Source organism: Blennius ocellaris (assembly GCF_963422515.1).
Source record: "Blennius ocellaris genome assembly, chromosome: 16".
NCBI lineage: Eukaryota > Metazoa > Chordata > Actinopteri > Blenniiformes > Blenniidae > Blennius > Blennius ocellaris.
Genome location: NC_137665.1, coordinates 22,591,136 through 22,610,555, shown reverse-complemented (window position 1 = coordinate 22,610,555; position 19,420 = coordinate 22,591,136). Strand labels below are relative to the sequence as shown.

At 46.6% G+C, this 19,420-nt stretch overlaps 1 protein-coding gene across 1 annotated transcript in view; it reads left to right on the top strand.

Moving 5' to 3' along the window:
* cacng2a (calcium channel, voltage-dependent, gamma subunit 2a) overlaps positions 1–19,158 on the top strand; it is a gene marked incomplete at both ends in the record, with an annotated part of 135,352 nt that extends 116,194 nt beyond the window's left edge. The window contains 2 exons of the mRNA XM_080511471.1: positions 16,764–16,904; positions 18,623–19,158. Coding sequence (XP_080367597.1) covers positions 16,764–16,904; positions 18,623–19,158 — 677 coding nt within the window. The remainder of the gene's footprint in view (positions 1–16,763; positions 16,905–18,622) is intronic.
* Positions 19,159–19,420: the final 262 nt, after the last annotated feature.

Below are 19,420 nucleotides of genomic sequence, written 5' to 3'. Positions count from 1 at the left end.
GGAGAAAAATGTCAGCTTTTTGGGGTCTTGAAAGTAATAAAATGGTAAATAATATAATTCTGAATGCTGCCATGGTGTTTGTAGTGAGTAATAGTAAATTGCATCGGACCTCCGTGCTCTCAAAGTGCTGCGATGCGTTCAATGACCTCTTGGAAAAGTCTAACTTCAAAATTCTTTTGACAACCAAATGTCTTCATCGTCTCCTTTAGTAATTGTAGGTTGACAAAACTGCTGTTAAATAAACACCATATTTTTGTTTGTGCAGCTAACTACAGATGCAGTCAGCTGGCTGGAGGCTGAACTCTCTGACGAGCCAATAAGAGGGTATAAAACGTTGACGTCACACTAGGCCAGGGGTCGGCAACCTTTAATGCTCAAAGAGCCATTTGGTCCCGTTTTCCACTGAACACAACACTCAGAGAGCCACACACATTTTATTTTGAAAGCCCTACCAGCAGCCCATGCCAGGACGACACTACACACAAAACCTTCTTCACTGCTGGTTGACAACTTACAACTAATAAACTAAACTACATGAACTAAGCAACAAAAACACAACACAACACAATTATTATCGACACTACAAACCTAATATAACCCCAATAATTACATTTAAAACACGTCAAACAGAAACTCCCATAATGCATTGCAGCTCTCAGCTCCTTTATTGCTACACATTATTAAAATGGAAGATAAATGTGGGAGATCTGGATTTTTAGAACCATGAGTGTGATGGTGTGTCTTTAATGTCCTGTAGTTGTTGTGTAATTCACTAGAATGTTCCGTCACGCTCAACAAGTCTGCAATGAACCTCCCGGAATTGTCGGCGCTCCGCAGCGCAGCGCTTTTACTCTGAAAGGTACAGGAAGCTCCCGGCTTCAGATACCAGTTGAGCCGTGGAGCTGCGGCTCCAGCTGTCATGACCTGTAGATGACCCCGCGATTCTACGATCTTCATGCCATTATCGCTGCGTCGGTCACAACCCGCCTACATTTTACCACTCTTTGTAGCGGGACTGCGCTCTGGGTGGCTTTGCCTCCTTACATCCCTCTCTGGGTGGCTTTGCCTCCTTACGTCCCTCCGGGATGAACTGCAGTGGGACCGAGGCTCAAGGAGCCGCAGTGGAGGGACCAAAGAACCGCATGCGGCTCCAGAGCCGCGGGTTGCCGAACCCTGCACTAGGCCTTCGAGAAGGCCGAGTCTCGTCAATATCAAAATCTGATTGGTTGAAGCAGCTTTTTACACTTTTACTTTTTACACTGCAGAGGCCTGCAGAATTGAATTTGAAGGCCTCAGGCCCATTACCCAGCAACAGGTGATGCTATAATGTTATTGGTTAAAAGCTTCAATGTGGAAGTATGTGTCTGGAAGCAGCACAGCCGGGGAGAAGCAATGGGAAAAAGCAGACAGACCATTTAGAATTATTTAATAAGTATTTATGGACTATTGCCTATATTTAACAACATCAGACTGTGATTCAGTTCTTTTTCTTAGGCCTGCAGAGAAGCCTTGAAGGCCCTGATGGCCCGCCACTCGGTTTCACATATTCTCTGAACATGGTCCATGACAAAGACATGAAACGGTTTGGCTTCATCGCTGATGTAGCCTCTCTATCAACTCTGAGCTCAAGTTCCTCCTTGAACACATTGCTCACAACCGCTGAAACCACTGCTGCAGTCAACTCTAACCTTGGCATGGTGACGATTTTTTGAGGGCTTAACTCTTGACTTGTCCATGACCAAGGGACAGTGCACCTTGCCTTCACCTACCGGTCTGATATATGAGCACTGACCGTAGCCCTGAGTACTCGCATCTGAAAAGTGATGCAGTTATACTTTCAGGACTCTTCCAAAGTTGTCTGGAATGAAGTGTCTCGGGATCTGAATCTCATCAAGATTTGTTTATGTCCTTCACCCAGCTCTCCCATCTTGGCTCCAACTCATGTGGCAGTGGCTCATCCCAGGCAATGCCCTGTTGACACATTTCCTTGAAGGATTCTTTTTCCTGTTAAGATGAATTGGGCTAAGAAACCTAAGGGATCATGATGCTACCACTGAAAGGATTCCACGTCATGTTTCTCATCAAGTGACATTTTGAAACCGAAAGTGTCATTTTCTGCATTCCACCTTACTCCGAGCACACTCGGAAGTAAGTAAGTAAGTAAGTAAAGTTTATTTATAAAGCGCTTTTCACAGATAAAATCACAAAGTGCTGTGAATGTCACAGCAAAACGTCACAACACAGCATCACAGCACAACGTCACAGCACAACATCACATGTCACAACACGTCATGACACAATAACACAACACAACATCAAAGCACAACGTCACAGCACAACATCCCAGCACAGCGTCACAACACAACATCAAAGCACAACATCACAGCACAACGTCACAGCACAACGTCACAGCACAACATCATGACACAACATCACAGCACAAGATCACAACACAACTTCACAGCACAAGATCACAACACAACATCACAACACAACACAACAGCACAGCACATCACAACATCACAGCACAACATCACAACACAAAGTCACAGCTGTGTCCTCTGGTGTTGACCTGGCTGTGTCACCATTTTTAACCAGCAGGGGGCCCGGTCAGAACGCTGAGGAAACATTACATGAGGGGACTGAAAATTTTATTGAAATTTTACAGAATATCCCGGCTGAGGTTTTACCCGCTCCATGTAACCTGATGCTTGACAATTTTAACAGTAAACTAAAGTCAACTCTACACCTGGTGGCTCCAATTATCATAAGAAACATCAATAAAGCCAAACTTCCAGCACCATGGAAAAACAAGGAAATTGACCAGCGCAAAAGAAACTGCCGGATTGCCGAGCGGAGGTGGAGGAAATCAAAACTCACTGTTCACTACGACATTTTCCATGACCACCTCAAAACATACAATACAACAGTCAGACAGTCAAAATTTTCATCTTCAGACAACAAAAATAACCTAAAACTCCTCTTCTCCACCTTCAACCTTTTAACAAACACGAATTTTAATAAAAACTCTCTACCCTCTCCCTCCTTTTGTGAGGATTATGCCTACCACATCAGAAGCAAAATAAATGACATCAGATCCAGTATTTTACCTTTTACCAAATTGTACCTTTTAACTCACCTGGACTGGTTCTTCACAGGAGAAATCACTGGACTGTTTTGCTCTGGTTGATGCAACAACACTGGGTTGAGTTTTCTCCCAAGTTAAACCAACAACCTGCCTTTTAGATCCAATTCCTACCTCGCTTTTTAAAGTCATTTTATGGGCTCTTTGAGGAAGAGCTTTTAAATATGGTCAACTGCTCTCTTCAGACAGGTGTTTTCCCCACCACCTTTAAAACAGCGGTGATGAGGCCCCTTCTGAAGAAGAGCAGTTCAGACCCAAGGTTCTTAATAACTCTCATCCTGTATGCAACCTACCATTTTGGAGCAAAATATTTGAAATATATATTTTTGAATCAATTAAATGATTATTTTAATGACAAATAGCACTGTAGAGACGCATCAGTCTGGTTTGAGGAAGAACCACAGCACAGAGACGCCCTTTTAAAGATTTTAAATGACATCAGGTGCAATTAAGACTCCCAACAGCTCACAGTCTTGATTTTATTGGACCTTAGTGCTGCTTTTGACTTTGCTTTTAAGTGGTTCAGCTCTTATTTTCGACGCTTCTTTGTAAGTTTAGATACACGTTCCTCAGGAACCCATGAAATCAGCTATGAGGTTCCCCAGGGGTCAATTTTAGGCCCAATCCTTTTTAATATATACATGCTGCCACTAGGGGGCATCATCAGGAGACATGGCATCAGCTTCCATGGTTATGCTGATGACACACAGCTGTATGTGGCAGTGTGTCCTGATGACACAAGAACGATTGATGCCATTCTTAAATGTATTTTAGACATTACGTCATGGATGGCAGCAAACTAACAAAACTCTGCTGCATGAGTGCTGACGAGGACCAGAGGGCGGGCCCACATCATGCCTGTTTTAAAATCGTTGCATTGGCTCCCGTTCACTTCAGGATCCATTTTAAGGTTCTTTTATTAGTTTTTTAGTGCCTTAACGGTTTTGCACCCTCCTATTAATCTGACCTGCTTTTACCATATCGACCCTCACGGGCGCTGAGGTCCTCCAGCGCTGGCCTTTTAATTGTCCCTGAAACTAGAACCAAGACCCACGGGGAGGCTGCGTTCAGCTCCGACGGCCCCCTGTGCTGTGCGCCACATCAAAACGTCACAACACGTCACAATAAAACATCACAGCACAACATCACAGCACAACATTACAACACAACATCCAAACACAACATCACAACACAATGTCAAAACAAAACAGCACAACACAATGTTACAGCAAAACATCCCAACACGTCACAACACAACATCACAGCACGCAACAGCACATCACAACACATCACAACACATCACAACACGTCACAGCACAACATCCCAGCATGTCACAGCAAAACGTCACAGCACAATGTCACAACACAATGAGGAATTCTGCCAGCATAGAGTCGGTTTCCAAATCAGTGATGTCGCTCTGCATTTTTCTACATTGCTCTGTATTGCCCTACGTTGCTCTACGTTGCTCTACATCGCCCTGTGTTGCTCTACATTGCTCTGTATTGCTCTGCATTGCTCTGCATTGCTCTACATTGCTCTGTATTGCTCTACATTGCTCTGTATTGCTCTACGTTGCTCTGTATTGCTCTACATTGCTCTGTATTGCTCTGTATTGCTCTACGTTGCTCTGCATTGCTCTGTATTGCTCTACATTGCTCTGTATTGCTCTACATTGCTCTTCATGACTCTGTGTTGCTCTCTGTGGCTCAGTGTGGCTCACAGTTGTTCGATGTGGCTCTAGCTCTAAATATCTCCACGTGGCTCTACATTCATCTACACGGCTGCACCATCCGGCCCCGGCCGACCTGTCCTGTTGCCAGCATGCGTGCCGTCCTGCTCACAAAGACTCTGGGTGAGAGCAGATCCTGTGTGTGCTGCATTGATTAACTCGCCTGCGGCTCCAGCTGCTGTCCGGGTGCTGGCAGCACCCGCTGCTGTCTGACCACCTTCATGAGACAGGCAGGCCGCCACGCAGTTCATATGTGGGCCACCACGCAGGCCAAGTTTACACCAGGCATCAATCATCCAAAGAGAGATTCACAATCCAAGAACCCAGATTCACAAAACCAAACATTCTAGCATCGGTACAACCAGAAGTCGACCAGTTCAGGTCCTCACAGTGTGTGTTGGGGCACCCAGAAGGAGGCTGCAGCAATGAAACAAAAAATCTGAATTTCACAAGGAGGGTTAGAAAATGTTTTCCTTTTCTTGTTTAGTTATTAGAATGTAGGCAATTTTAATGTTGACAGTTGCAGACTATGTTTAAGAAAATTAATCTCCTTTAAATAACTCAAGAAGAGTTAAACTTACCTTCAATGACCTGTGTATCTCAACAGTTGTGCAAATCATTGCTAACACTGCTCACTCACCAGCAATGCTGACATGATTAAAATGACAAAGTGACTGATACTACAGCGAGGTCGCTCCCTCGGTCTACAGTAGCATAGTGCAGAGCAGAGAGGGATGCTAGGCTATGCTACTGCACACTGTCAAGCTGCTGGAGTTGACTTGGCATCGACACAGAGGCATATAGAGTATAAATTAGGCTTTATGACATTTAATAAGTGCCACATTCATACTTAGTATTGTCAAGTAGCGAAACGTTAGGATTTGTACTCACATCTCTAAATATGGCCACCAGTTCGTGTTTGAAGACGGTTTGTATTCAGGTTAGAAGACGGTTTGTATTCAGGTTAGAAGACGGTTTGTATTCAGTCAGTATCAACTGTGCCTGAACATCCCTCCAGGCAGGATCCTAAACTCTAGCAGGGGATTAAAAGACGGAAAGTGAAAATGTGAGACCCAGAGAATGTGGTGAGGAAGCATTGATTCTAAGTGGCCTCTCTGACAGCCTCTCCTCCCATCCTGGACCCTGGTCACCCGGCAGGAGGCGAGCATAGCCCTGTAACGACGCGTCAGCCAGCGCTGACACACTCGGCATTCCGCAGTAGCGCAGAGTGTATCCTGGCATGAAAAATCTGCAGGGACTTCAGCCTCTCCTTCCGAAGTAGTGTGGTCAGCCAAACCAGCGGCGTGTTGGTGCAGCAAGCTGCAGCCCGATCCCACCGAAAGCATGCCACATGCCAGGAGGTCACGGTGAAGGTCACTACACTCTTGTTAAACACGTGTGCTGATAAACACGGATGTTGGTGCAGAGGATGCGGCAGGGACCGACCCTCTGGGCCATGGAAATGAGCCGGAGCTCCTCGTCTTGGAAAGCTGCGGCGGTGCGGCGCTCGCATGGTTTGTTGGCTGAAGAACACATTATATCTGAGTGACGTGATGCAATTAAACAAATAGCTCATTCATTACGGGCCGAGGTGGTGACTAGTCTGTGATCATGTTGAGCATCTTTCAGGTGGCAGATAGACGACATTTTTTAAACAAACATGGATTTTCTCAATGTGACTTGGGAGTGCGATTCTCTACACCCGACTGATAGAATTTATCTTTCAGGAAAGCAGTAAATAAAACACACAAAATGGCTCTCAGATTGTTTCATGGCTCAAATTATCAAAACGTATTTATTGTGATACATACTCTTGGCCAGGTCACCTAGGAAAAGAGACCTTGATCTCGATGGGGCTTTCCTGATTCAATTCAATTCAATTCAATTCAATTCAATTCAATTTAATTTAATTTAATTTAATTTAATTCAATTTAATTTAATTTAATTGCGTTTTTATACGTTTTACTGTGTGCTTTCACGCTTTTTATTTTTGTTTTAAACAGATAAGCATTAATTTTTCTTTTTTCTTTTTTTTTTTCCAAAAAAATTTACCCGCCAAAATGCCCCCTGCCCCTGCAGGTCATCAGTGGTGTTACTCTCTGGAAACAAATTCCAGGGAAATGAACGCACAAGATAAAAGACAAACGACATCTGTGTTTGTCTCGTATGTTCAGGCCCTGTTTAAAGGACAACCTTGTTTTAAGTGAAAACGGACAATGATGCTGAGAGCTACTGAAAACACAACCTTTTAGGTGCAGTTCCACGGCCCTTTCTGCCGCAGAACGTTGTAGGGCGGGGTGGGTTATTTCACTCGTTAATTATTTCATCAGCCATAAACCTCCAGTTGTTGAAACGTTGGTGTGACACAACATCACCACAGTGTTTTAACCAGGTCGTTTAAAGACCGTGATGTTGTGTGGCTCCTCTCAGGAACAGGAGGCGGAGCTTCCACAGGAGCTGGACGCTGCTGTTCACAATGAGAAAGTTGAACCTGAGTCACAAGAGAATGACTTGACAGCTGCCGGCCGCTTCCATGTTCTTGGTTGGACGTCTCCGAGTCGTTCACAACCCCGCCTACATGTTACCCTACTTCATGTGGTGGAACCAGAGACAGAGTTGGTCCTGGGTGTGCTTTGCCGTAGCGCAACCTCCCGCTCTGATGTACCGTGACCTCCCACTCTGCCGTACTGTGGTTTTATTTTGACAGTCACCGTAATGACAATCCAACTTGGTGGTTTTATTTTGACAGTCACTGTAATAACAATACAACTTGGTGGTATTACTTTAACAGTCACCTTAATAACAATCCAAATTGGTGGTTTTATTTTGACAGTCACCATAATAACAATCCAACTTGGTGGTTTTATAGTTAAATCGATAAATAGTTTTTCAAGTTCCTACATTGATATCCTTTATGTTTAATGACCTTTTTATATAAAAGTCTTGTCTACGTCGGTAACCAGTTCATTTGCTATAATTACATTAAACAAATAACAGCAGCAGCGAGTTAACTACATCTTAACTACATCATTTTCAGCATTTCTGACATTTTCATGGAAACAGAAATCCTTTTTAAAGCGTTGCCTTGCAAACACCAACCTTTTGTGTAAAAACTAAAATGAAAACGTAAAAAAAATGTTCTGTTTTAAAGCATTGTTTAAACGGGGATCCTTCACATCACCGTCCGTAAGCAAACTGGAGGAGATTAGACGAAGGGGTGAGGAGGGCAAGAAGTGTTCTTCTTCCGCTTCTACTTCTTCATCTACTTCTCCACACAGTGAAGGAAGACATGATGGATGGAGCAGGGACAGTGAGCAGAGACACACAGGTTCAAATACATTCCGCCATAACTGCTCCAGACGAGCCATTTTTAAAACCTTCAGTCACAAGTGGTTGTTTGAATTTAGGAAAATCTAAATTATTATGTTGTGTTGCCTCAGATCCAACTAATTTGTTTTGAGTTTGATGCGTTTTGTCCTTTAGTGGAACAAAACAAATCACTGGCTGCAGTGTTGGAACCAAACACAATACAAAGTGCCTGTAATCCCATTAGTTCTGAGAGAAAAGCACAAATATGGAATCTGTTTAAAAAGTTTCTACTCTGAAATGCTAAAGGAGCTGCAGAGCTGCTGTCTCTCTTCTGGTTCAAGCTGGTTCCTGTTTCATTAGTTACTATTTCACTTAATTCTTGTTTACTGGGGAAGAGGGATGTTTTGCTCAAAGTTTTACACATCCATCCATCCATTTTCTGTCGCTTATCCGGGGCCGGGTCGCAGAGGCAGGAGTTCGAGCAGAGTTGCCCAGACTTCCCTTGCCCCAGACACTTCCTCCAGCTCTTCCGGTGACATAGTCCCTCCAGCGTGTCCTGGGTCTGCCCCGAGGCCTCCTACCGGAGGGACATGCCCGGAACACCTCCCTGGGGAGGCGTCCGGGGGGCGTCCGAAACAGATGCCCGAGCCACCTCAGCTGCTCCTCTCGATGTGGAGGAGCAGCGGCTCTACTCCGAGCTCCTCTCTGGTGACTGAGCTCCTCACCCTATCTCTAAGGGTGACTGAGCTCCTCACCCTATCTCTAAGGGTGACTGAGCTCCTCCCCCTATCTCTAAGTGTGACTGAGCTCCTCACCCTATCTCTAAGGGTGACTGAGCTCCTCACCCTATCTCTAAGGGTGACTGAGCTCCTCCCCCTATCTCTAAGGGGGACTGAGCTCCTCCCCCTATCTCTAAGGGTGACTGAGTTCCTCACCCTATCTCTAAGGGTGACTGAGCTCCTCCCCCTATCTCTAACGGTGACTGAGCTCCTTACCCTATCTCTAAGGGTGACTGAGCTCCTCCCCCTATCTCTAAGGGTGACTGAGCTCCTCCCCCTATCTCTAAGGGTGACTGAGCTCCTCACCCTATCTCTAAGGGTGACTGAGTTCCTCACCCTATCTCTAAGGGTGACTGAGCTCCTCCCCCTATCTCTAAGGGTGACTGAGCTCCTTACCCTATCTCTAAGGGTGACTGAGCTCCTCCCCCTATCTCTAAGGGTGACTGAGCTCCTCCCCCTATCTCTAAGGGTGACTGAGCTCCTCACCCTATCTCTAAGGGTGACTGAGCTCCTCCCCCTATCTCTAAGGGTACACCCAGCCACCCTTTGGAGGAATCTCATTTCAGCCGCTTGTGTCCGGGATCTCGTTCTTTCGGTCATGACCCATAGTTCATGACCATAGGTGAGGGTAGGAACGAAGATCAACTGGCAAATCGAGAGCTTCTATTTAGAAGTACTCATCCTCATCCCAGCTGCTTCACACTCGGCTGCGAACCACGTCAGTGCACACTGAAGGTCCAGGTTCAATGAAGCCAGCAGAACCACATCATCTGCAAAAAGCAGAGATGAGATCCTGTGGTCCCCAAACCGGACCCACTCCGGCCCCCGGCTGTGCCTAGAGATTCTGTCCATGTATGTGATGAACAGAACCGGTGATAAAGGACACCCATGCCGGAGGCCAACGTGCACTGGGAACAGGTCTGACTTACTGATAGCAATGCGAACCAAACTCCTGCTCCGGGAATACAAAGACTGAACAGCCTTTAACAAAGGGCCCCGGACTCCATACTCCCGGAGCACCCCCCACAGGACGCCCTGAGGGATGCAGTCGAACACCTTCTCCAGAGCCACAAAACACATGTGGACTGGTTGGGCATGTGGACCCATGAACCCTCAAGCACCTGGTGGAGGGTATAGAGCTGGTCCAGTGTTCCATGACCAGGATGAAAACCAAACTGTTCCTCTTGGATCCGAGGTTCGACTAACGGCTGGATCCTCCTCTCCAGCACCCTGGAATAGACTTTCCCGGGGAGACTGAGGGGTGTGATCCCTCTGTAGTTGGAACACACCCTCCGATCCCCCTTCTTAAAGAGAGGGACCACCACCCCGGTCTGCCAGTCCAGAGGTACTGTCCCCGCCCACCATGTGATGTTGCAGAGACGAGTCAGCCACGACAGTCCCTGCACATCCAGAGACTTAAGGAACTCTGGGCGAATCTCATCCACTCCCGGTGCCTTGCCACCGAGGAGCTTCACAACAACCTCAGTGACTTCAGCTTGGGAAATGGACGAGTCCACCTCTGAGAACCCAGCCTCTGCTTCCTCAATGGAAGACGTGGTGGTGGGATTGAGGAGGTCCTCGAAGTATTCCTTCCACCGCCCAACGACATCCCCAGTTGAGGTCAACAGCTCCCCACATCCACTGTAAACAGTGTTGGTGGAGATCTGCTTCCCCTTCCTGAGGCGCTGGATGGTTTGCCAGAATTTCCTCGGGGCCGACCGAAAGTCCTCCTCCATGACCTCTCTGAACTCCTCCCAGACCTGAGTTTTTGCCTCCACCACAGCTCGGGCTGCGGCTTGCTTGGCCTGCTGGTACCTGTCAGTTGCCTCGGGAGTCCTATGAGCTAACAACGCCCGATAGGACTCCTTCTTCAGCTTGACGGCATCCCTTACTTCCGGTTTCCTCCACCGGGTTCAGGGATTGCTGCTACGACAGGCACCAGAAACCCTGCGGCCACAGCTCCGAGCAGCAGCTTTGACAATGGAAGTGGAGAACATGGTCCACTCGGACTCAATGTCTCCAGCCTCCCCCGGGATCCGTGAAAAGCTCTCCCGAAGGTGGGAGTTGAAAACTGCGTTGACAGAGGGCTCGGCCAGGTGTTCCCAACAGACCCTCATAAAACGTTTGGGCCTGCTGAGTCTATCCGGCCTCCTCCCGGTCCAGCACATCCAACTCACCACCAGGTGGTGATCAGTTGACAGCTCTGCCCCTCTCTTTACCCGAGTGTCCAAGACACGCGGCCAGAGATCAGATGACACAACCACAAAGTCTATCATTGACCTCCGGCCTAGGGTGTCCTGGTGCCATGTGCACTTATGGACCCCCCTGTGCTCCAACATGGTGTTCGTTATGGACAAACTGTGACTAGCACAGAAGTCCAATAACAGAACACCACTCGGGTTCAGATTGGGGAGGCTGTTCCTCCCAACCACTTCCTTCCAAGTCTCGCTGTCATTGCCCACGTGGGCGTTGAAGTCCCCCAGTAGAACAATGGAGTCCCTAGTTGAGCACTATCCAGCACCCCTCCCAGGGAGTCCAAGAAGATCGGGAACTGTGAACTGCTGTTCGGTCCATAGGCCGAGACAACAGTCAGAGACCTGTCCCCTACTCGGAGGCATAGGGATGCGACCCTCTTATTCACCGGTGAACTCTAACATGTTGCGGCTGAGCTGTGGGGCAATAAGCAAGTCCACGCTAGCCCACCACCTCACACCACGGGCCACTTCACAAAAGTGGAGTGTCCAGCCCCTGTTGAGGAGCTGGGCTCCAGAGTCCAAGCTGTGTATGGAGGTGAGCCAAACTATATCTAGATGGTGTCTCTGAACCTCCCGCACAAGCTCGGGCTCCTTCCACCCAGCAAGGTCACGTTCCATGTCCCGAAAACCAAACTCTGTGTCTGGGGATCGGGTCGTCGAGGCCCCTGCCGTCAACCACCACCCAATCCACACTGCACCCGACCCCTACAGTAGCCTCTGTGGGTGGTGGGCACACAGGAGGAAGAGGAGGAAGGGCCGCGTCATTCCTTCGCCCTAAGCCTGGCCGGGTCCCGTGCGCAAGAGCCCAACCACCAGGCGCTCGCAAACAAGACCCAACCCCAGGCCTGGCTCCAGGGTGTGGCCCTGGCTGCGGCTCACCGGGCGACATCTCTCTCCTCTCTTTTGATGTTTGTCCATGGGGTGTTTTGAACTGCTTTTAGTCTGACCCATCACCTAGGCCTTGGGAGACCTACTGGGGACAACATAGCTCCGAGGATCATTCAAGTGCTCAAACTCCCCCACCACGATAAGGTAGCAGTTCAAGGGGGAGAAGTTTTACACATTATGATCTAAAACACTCAATTTAGCTGTGACGGTGGAAATAACGTTTGAATCAACATGTCAAAGTAAGACATCTATAATCTAGTTGTTACGGGAGGAAGATGCTTTATAATCTGGTTGTTACAGGAGGAAGAAGCTCTATAATCTGGTTGTTACAGGAGGAAGAGGTTCTATAATCTGGGTGTTAGAGGAAGAAGATGCTCTATAATCTGATGTTAGAGAAGCAAGATGCTCATATGAAAAGTGGTCTATAAATAAAGTTTGATTTTATTTGATTTGAAGATGTTCTGATTGTAAATGGAGAAAGATGCTCTACAATCTTGGTGTTAGATGAGGAAGATGCTCTATAATCTGGGTGTTAGGAGGAGGAAGGTGCTCTATAATCTGTTTTGTAAAGGAAGGAAGATGTTCTATGATCTGGTTGTAAATGGAGGAAGAAGCTCTATAATCTGGGTGTCAGATGAGAAAGATGCTCTAAAATCTGGTTGGTAAAGGCAGGAAGCTGCTCTATAATCTGGGTGTTAGAGGAGGAAGATGCTCTATAATCTGGTTGTAGTAAGAGGAAGATGCTCCGTAATCTGTATGGTAAAGGAAGGAGGATGCTCTATAATTAGGTTGTAGTAAGAGGAAGATGCTCTGTAATCTATATGGTAAAGGAAGGAAGATGCTATATAATTTGGTTGCAAAGGGAGGACAATGATCCATAATCTGATGTTAGAGGAGGAAGATGCTCTGTAATCTGGTTGTTACAGGAGAAAGATGCTCTATAATCTGGATGGTAAAGGAAGATGCTCTATAATCTGGTAGTAAGAAGATGCCCTGTAATCTGGTTAATAAAAGAAGGAAGATGCTCCATAATCTGATGTTAGGAGGAGGAAAATGCTCTATAATCTGGTTGTTACAGGAGAAAAATGCTCTAATCTGAATGGTGAAGGAAGATGCTCTATAATCTGATTTTAGAGGAGGAAGATGCACCATAATCTGATGTTAGAGGAGAACTATGCTCTGTAATCTGGATGGTAAAGGAAGGAAGATGCTCTATAAACCGATGTTAGAAAAGGAAACTTCTCTATAATCTGGGTGTTAGAGGCAGAAGATGCTCTATAATCTGATGTTAGAGGGGGAGATGCTCTATAATCTGATGTTAGAAGAGGACGATGCTCCATAATCTGATGTTCTAACATCAGCAGAAAAATGCTCTATAATCTGGATCGTAAAGGAAGGAAGATGCTCTATAATCTGATGTTAGAGAAGGAAGAACCTCTATAATCTGGGTGTTACAGGAGGGAGATGCTCTATAATCTGGTTGTAAAGGGAGGAACATGCTCTATAATCTGAGTTTTACAGGAGGGAAATGCTCTATAATCCGGTTGTAGCAAGAGGAAAATGCTCTGTGATCTGGTTGGTAAAGGAAGGAAGATGCCCTATAATCTGGATGAGAAAGATGCTCTAAAATCTGGATGTTAGGAGGAGGAAAATGCTCTATAATCTGGTTGGTACAAGCAGGTAGCTGCTCTATAATGTGGGTGTTAGAGGAGGAAGATGGTCTATAATCTGGTTGTTGCAAGAGGAAGATACTCCGTAATCTATATGGTAAAGGAAGGAAGATGCTCTATAATTAGGTTGTAGCCAGAGGGAGATGCTCCATAATCTATATGGTAAAGGAAGGAAGATGCTCTATAATTTGGTTGCAAAGGGAGGAAGATGATCCATAATCTGATGTTAGAGGAGGAAGATGCTCTATAATCTGGTTATTACAGGAGAATGATGCTCTATAATCTGGATGATAAAGGAAGATGCTCTATAATCTGGTGGTAAGAAGATACCCTGTAATCTGGTTGGTAAAAGAAGGAGGATGCTCCATAATCTGATGTTAGAGGAGGAAGATGCTCTATAATCTGGTTGTTACAGGAGAAAAAATTCTCTATAATCTGGTTGGTAAAGGAAGGAAGATGCTCTATAATCTGGTTGTTACAGGAGAAAGATGCTCTATAATCTGAATGTGAGAGGAGGAAGATGCTCTATAATCTGGTTGTTAGAGGAGGAAGATGCTCTATAATCTACATCACTTGCTGGTCACAGATGGTCAGTGCAAGTTTCAGAACAGGTTGAAGACAAAAAGAAATCCCTGTTCTGAACTGGAATGTCGTGCAAACAAGACAACATTTTGGACGTACCCTGAGTCTCGGAACCAAGCTGAGCCAGCTGAGCCAACTTTCCTCCTCTTTTCCTCCTCTCTCTCTCTCTCTCTCTCTCTCTCTCTCTCTCTCTCTCTCCTTCAATAACCACCTGTGCACCCACGCTCCTCGCATATCTCATCACCGCGTGTGTTAACGGATCGAGATAAGCTCTCCACATAGCCACATTTAGCATCCGAACTGCTAACTTGTGCCGCCATGATACATCCGTATCGTCACCGGATCTTGACTGTATGGGTACGTCCGGAATGTCCTTCCTTTCTCCTTATCTGTCGACTTTCACTTAACCCTGGAAGTGTTTGGTGTAGCAGCCATGATAAGTACTGTCCGAATTCTCAAGAAGCAAAGAAAAGGCGACTCGTTGCTTCCTATAGAGCCTCCTTTAGCTTAGGATAGGATTGATGCACACTTTCGCAAAGGAGACGAGCCATGCTGCCCCACAATTCCTTGCGGCGGCCACATTTAAAGGGACCCGCTCATCTGAGCGTTTACAGAAAATGACGATGGTGGAAAAAGGTAGATCATGTAAGTTACCAAATCAATTATCTGCATTCAACAACTTTAAATCATCTAAAACCCAAATGCGCTTCTTCTAGTCCATTTTTAGAAACTTGTAGTTCTTTCCCCGCCACGGCACACGTCACTAACTTGAACCGCTGTCGCATTATTATGATGTCACTAAGTGAAAGTGTGATCCGACTGCAACACTAACGTGATCACCTTTCACTAACTACTTTAGGAAGCCTCCTAATTCCTTTCCTTAACCCCATGACGTCATCCACGGGGGTAAGTGAAAGTTAATAGGTAGGGAGAAAGGAGGGACATTCCGGACGTACCCTATGTCTCAACATCCAGTTAAACTCCGGCGTTACAGTAATGATTCTCCCCCGGTGAGACCACTCACTCCGACCGACGGACATCTTGTTTATCTGGTCGCCGAGCAACCGCCACATCCCCAGAAAGAGTGAGTGGAGCGCCTCTAGTGGCTGCGTGGGTCATTGCAAACTCTCTTTATGCCCACCTGGTGGTCGAATCAAGTCATTGCGCTCTCCCTCTGCGCACCACCACGCGCCCCCAGTGGTCGTCATGGTCACCGCCTCCATTCGAGATCATTACACCCACTCACACTGACCCTCCAAGGTCCGCTGCCACCTGGTGGACACTCGTGGTCATTACATCCACACACACGCACACACACACACACACACACACACACCCTCTTTCTTTGTACATAGTGTTTGCTGTTTAGTAGATTAGATCTCCATGTTAGATGACGTTTGCTACTTGAATGTGCTGATATATGATATGATTGCCAAATTGTTAATGAATGAATACACCTTTGTAATAAACGGCTGTTAGCTGAATTGATCGATTCCTGGTAATTATTGTGTATTTATTGTTGACAATTCACTGGTTTGTAACAGTCTACGCTCGAATCTCACACCTTCCTTGTTATTTAAGATTGTTATATTTTGCACAGGAATATTAACTAACTTAGATAACCGTTTTTACAAACAAGACTGATATTTTGGTATTAGCTATTTCCAGTTTATCTGTGTCCTAATAATAAATTTATTCAAATTGATAATTTCATTAATAAATTATTTTTGATAATTTATTAACTTTTAAGTAATTATTCAATTACTCCAGGAGTTGTTAATGAGTGAATGACAATTTACTTAATAAAAATTTTTTAAATTACTTACAGTGATTTATTACTTTCAGTAATCTATTACTTACAGTCATTTTAATGCTAATAACCAACCATAAATCCCAACAACATGAAAGCCTATGTGTGTCAAAATCCTTTCCCAAAATATTTGTAAGGATTTTGTATAAACAAAAATTAAATCTCCCTCTCGCCACTGGAGGGTGCTGCAGCTCCCCCAGCACCCTCACTTCCCACTGACCTGCATCAGCGTCATTTCCAACGTCCAGTTTTTGCTCTTTGGTGATTAGATGCAAGCAGCTAATTGTTCAGGATGCCGGCCCGGCTGCTTCCCTCCACAGAGAAACACGCCACCACCCAGCGCCGTTCACATGGCGCTACCGGCCCGGCGATGTGTGGAGAAGTGTACGGAGGGGGGAGGGAGAAGTGGAGTCCAGCGGGTTGATTATGTAAGGTTGGGTAACAGGCTCAGTGGAGGGGATACACACTCCCTCACCGGTGTTGATGGGTCTTTCACAGGCCTGATGGGATGTTGAGGAGGATGTTGCTCATACACGACGACCAGAAGCTGAAAGGGATCCTCACGTCTCCGTTCTGTCCTCCCGCCTCGCTCCAGGTGCCGTGCGAGCCTCCAGCATCTTCCCCATCCTCAGCGTCATCCTGCTCTTCATGGGAGGCCTGTGTATAGCTGCCAGCGAGTTCTACAAGTCACGCCACAACATCATCCTCAGTGCAGGGATCTTCTTTGTGTCCGCAGGTGAGTCAGGTGGCGATGGCGGTGGCGGCGACCATTAATGAAACAACCTCCGATCAGAAACGTTGCAATGGCAAGAATGTCTCCTGCAGCAGAGTCACAGAGATTCAAACTGTTTACCGACAACCTTTCTGGTGAAAACACAGCGTTTTGGCATTTCAGACAATTACATGTTTAGAATATTTTGAACCTGATGTCTGTTTATACAGAAATGAAATACCACATTGGTTCATTAGTTGGTGCTGTGGATTCATTACAAAAAACTGAGCGCAAGCTGTTCTAAACATTAAGACATGACCTTCTAGTCTAGGCAAAGTCATTGAAGGCTGAACAGGCAAAATCACTGAAACTACTCAAAAGGATAACTTTTGTTGAGTTTTGGCAGTTTTTAGTCTCATGACAGCAGTGCCAACAGCTCCCAAAGATGGAACTTTTCAAAAATGCTCCTCAGTGGAAACACAACTTTCTTAAGAACGTTCAGGCTCTGTCTCCTTGTGAGACGCTGGAAATATGGCCAGTCACTGTAATGACAATCCAACATGGTCTTCTGTCCATATGAATATGAATGTACATCCTATTGCTCTCTGTTGCATGCGTGCGGTTTCATTACAAAAACAATCAAACGCGCCAACACGTGGCCCAACACAAAAACGACATTGTTTTCAATGTTTCTGAACCTAAACTGCTGGTTTTTATTGAGAGTTGTGGGTTTCATGTTGTATGGGCTGAAACAGTGTGTCACATCTGGCAACCCTGGTGGTGACCGGCATGGCGTCTAGATTTACTCCCATCAACAGCGTCTTCTACGCTCTGAGGCCCAAAACCATCGAGTTCGATCAGGTTCACACAGCAGTCTGATGGAGGTCACCTTTAAAATGTATAACGTGAACAATCAGGTAAGGAAATTGGATCCCTGCAAAAAATCTAAATGGAGCATCAAGACGTGCAGTGTGAACGCAGCCTCAGAGATCAGACATTCTTGCCTTTATTACTTGAGTTGCTGGATGAGTTCAGGAAACTGGACTAACACGCGTTTGTTGCGTCAAAGCCACAAGTTACTTCCTTTGTCTTCCTTTGGCTTCTCTTGGTTCTCTTGCCTGGCTGAAAGCCACCCATTGGGACTCATCTCTAAAAATATAGTGTCCCTGACACACTTTCCCAAGGATCTGTCTCCCCAGATTCACCACGTCAAACATTTTTGCGTGTGTGTGTGTGTGTGTGTGTGTGTGTGTGTCGTGTGTGTGTGTGTGTGTGTGTGTGTGTGTGTGTGTGTGTGTGTGTGTGTGTGTGTGTGAACGAACTCACAAGTATCTACACTATAGCGACTGTACACAATGGGCTCGAACACGGAGCGCAGCCCCACAGTGGATGATTTCATGTTCCGTCCCCAATGATCTGCGCCAAGATGTTGAAGCCACCCTGTTTCTCACTGCCAGGCCAAAGATTAAGAGCCTAACATCAGTCATGTTGGAAGGAAAGGATTAGTACGTCGTGTACAGTGCCTGAATCAGCGCTGCACACACACTCAGCATGACGCCACACATTAAAAATAACACATTGAGCTCATCTCAACTGATACTCTGTCTTGTTTTGTTCTCTTTCCCGTCCGTCCTGCGCCCGTCCTGCGCCCGTCCTGCGCCCGTCCTGCGCCCATCCTGCGCCCGTCCTGCACCTGTTCTGTGTCCATCCTGCGCTCGTCCTGTGCCTCCCGACCCATCAAGGCCTGAGTAACATCATCGGGATCATCGTGTACATATCAGCCAATGCGGGGGACCCTTCAAAAAGCGACTCCAAGAAGAACAGCTACTCTTACGGCTGGTCCTTCTACTTCGGCGCACTGTCATTCATCATGGCCGAGATGGTGGGCGTCTTGGCCGTGCACATGTTCATCGACCGCCATCGACAGCTGCGGATAGGCGAACGCGCAGCCGACTACCTCCAGGGCTCGGCCATAACACGGATCCCCAGCTACCGCTACCGCTACCGGCGCCGCTCGCGCTCCTCCTCCCGCTCCACAGACCCGTCACACTCCCGCGACACCTCGCCGGTGGGGCTCAAGGGCTTCAGCGCGCTGCCATCGACGGAGATTTCCATGTACACACTGCCCAGGGACACGCTCAAGTCCTCTGGCACGCCAACCGCCACCTACAACTCGGAGCGGGACCACAACTTCCTGCAGGTCCACAACTGCATCCCGAAGGACCTAAAAGACTCAAGCCACACCAACACAGCCAACCGCCGCACCACGCCGGTATGAGGGAGTCCACCCACCAGGAGAAGACGGATTTCCATGTTTATAGACTTTTGTTCTTTCTGTTCAGCTGCATGACATTTGCATTAGCACTGCTGAGAAAGTTTCAACAAGTCTGCTGTGGTCCTGGAGTGAGACGGGGGGGGCGGGGTGTCCGGTCTTCCCAAGCGAGGGACAGCGTTTGTTCATGAGGTTTGAGGGGCAGGGAGGCATCTTATGAGATACAGAATTAATTTCATGGTTCAATTGCCCTTCGGTTTGACATTTT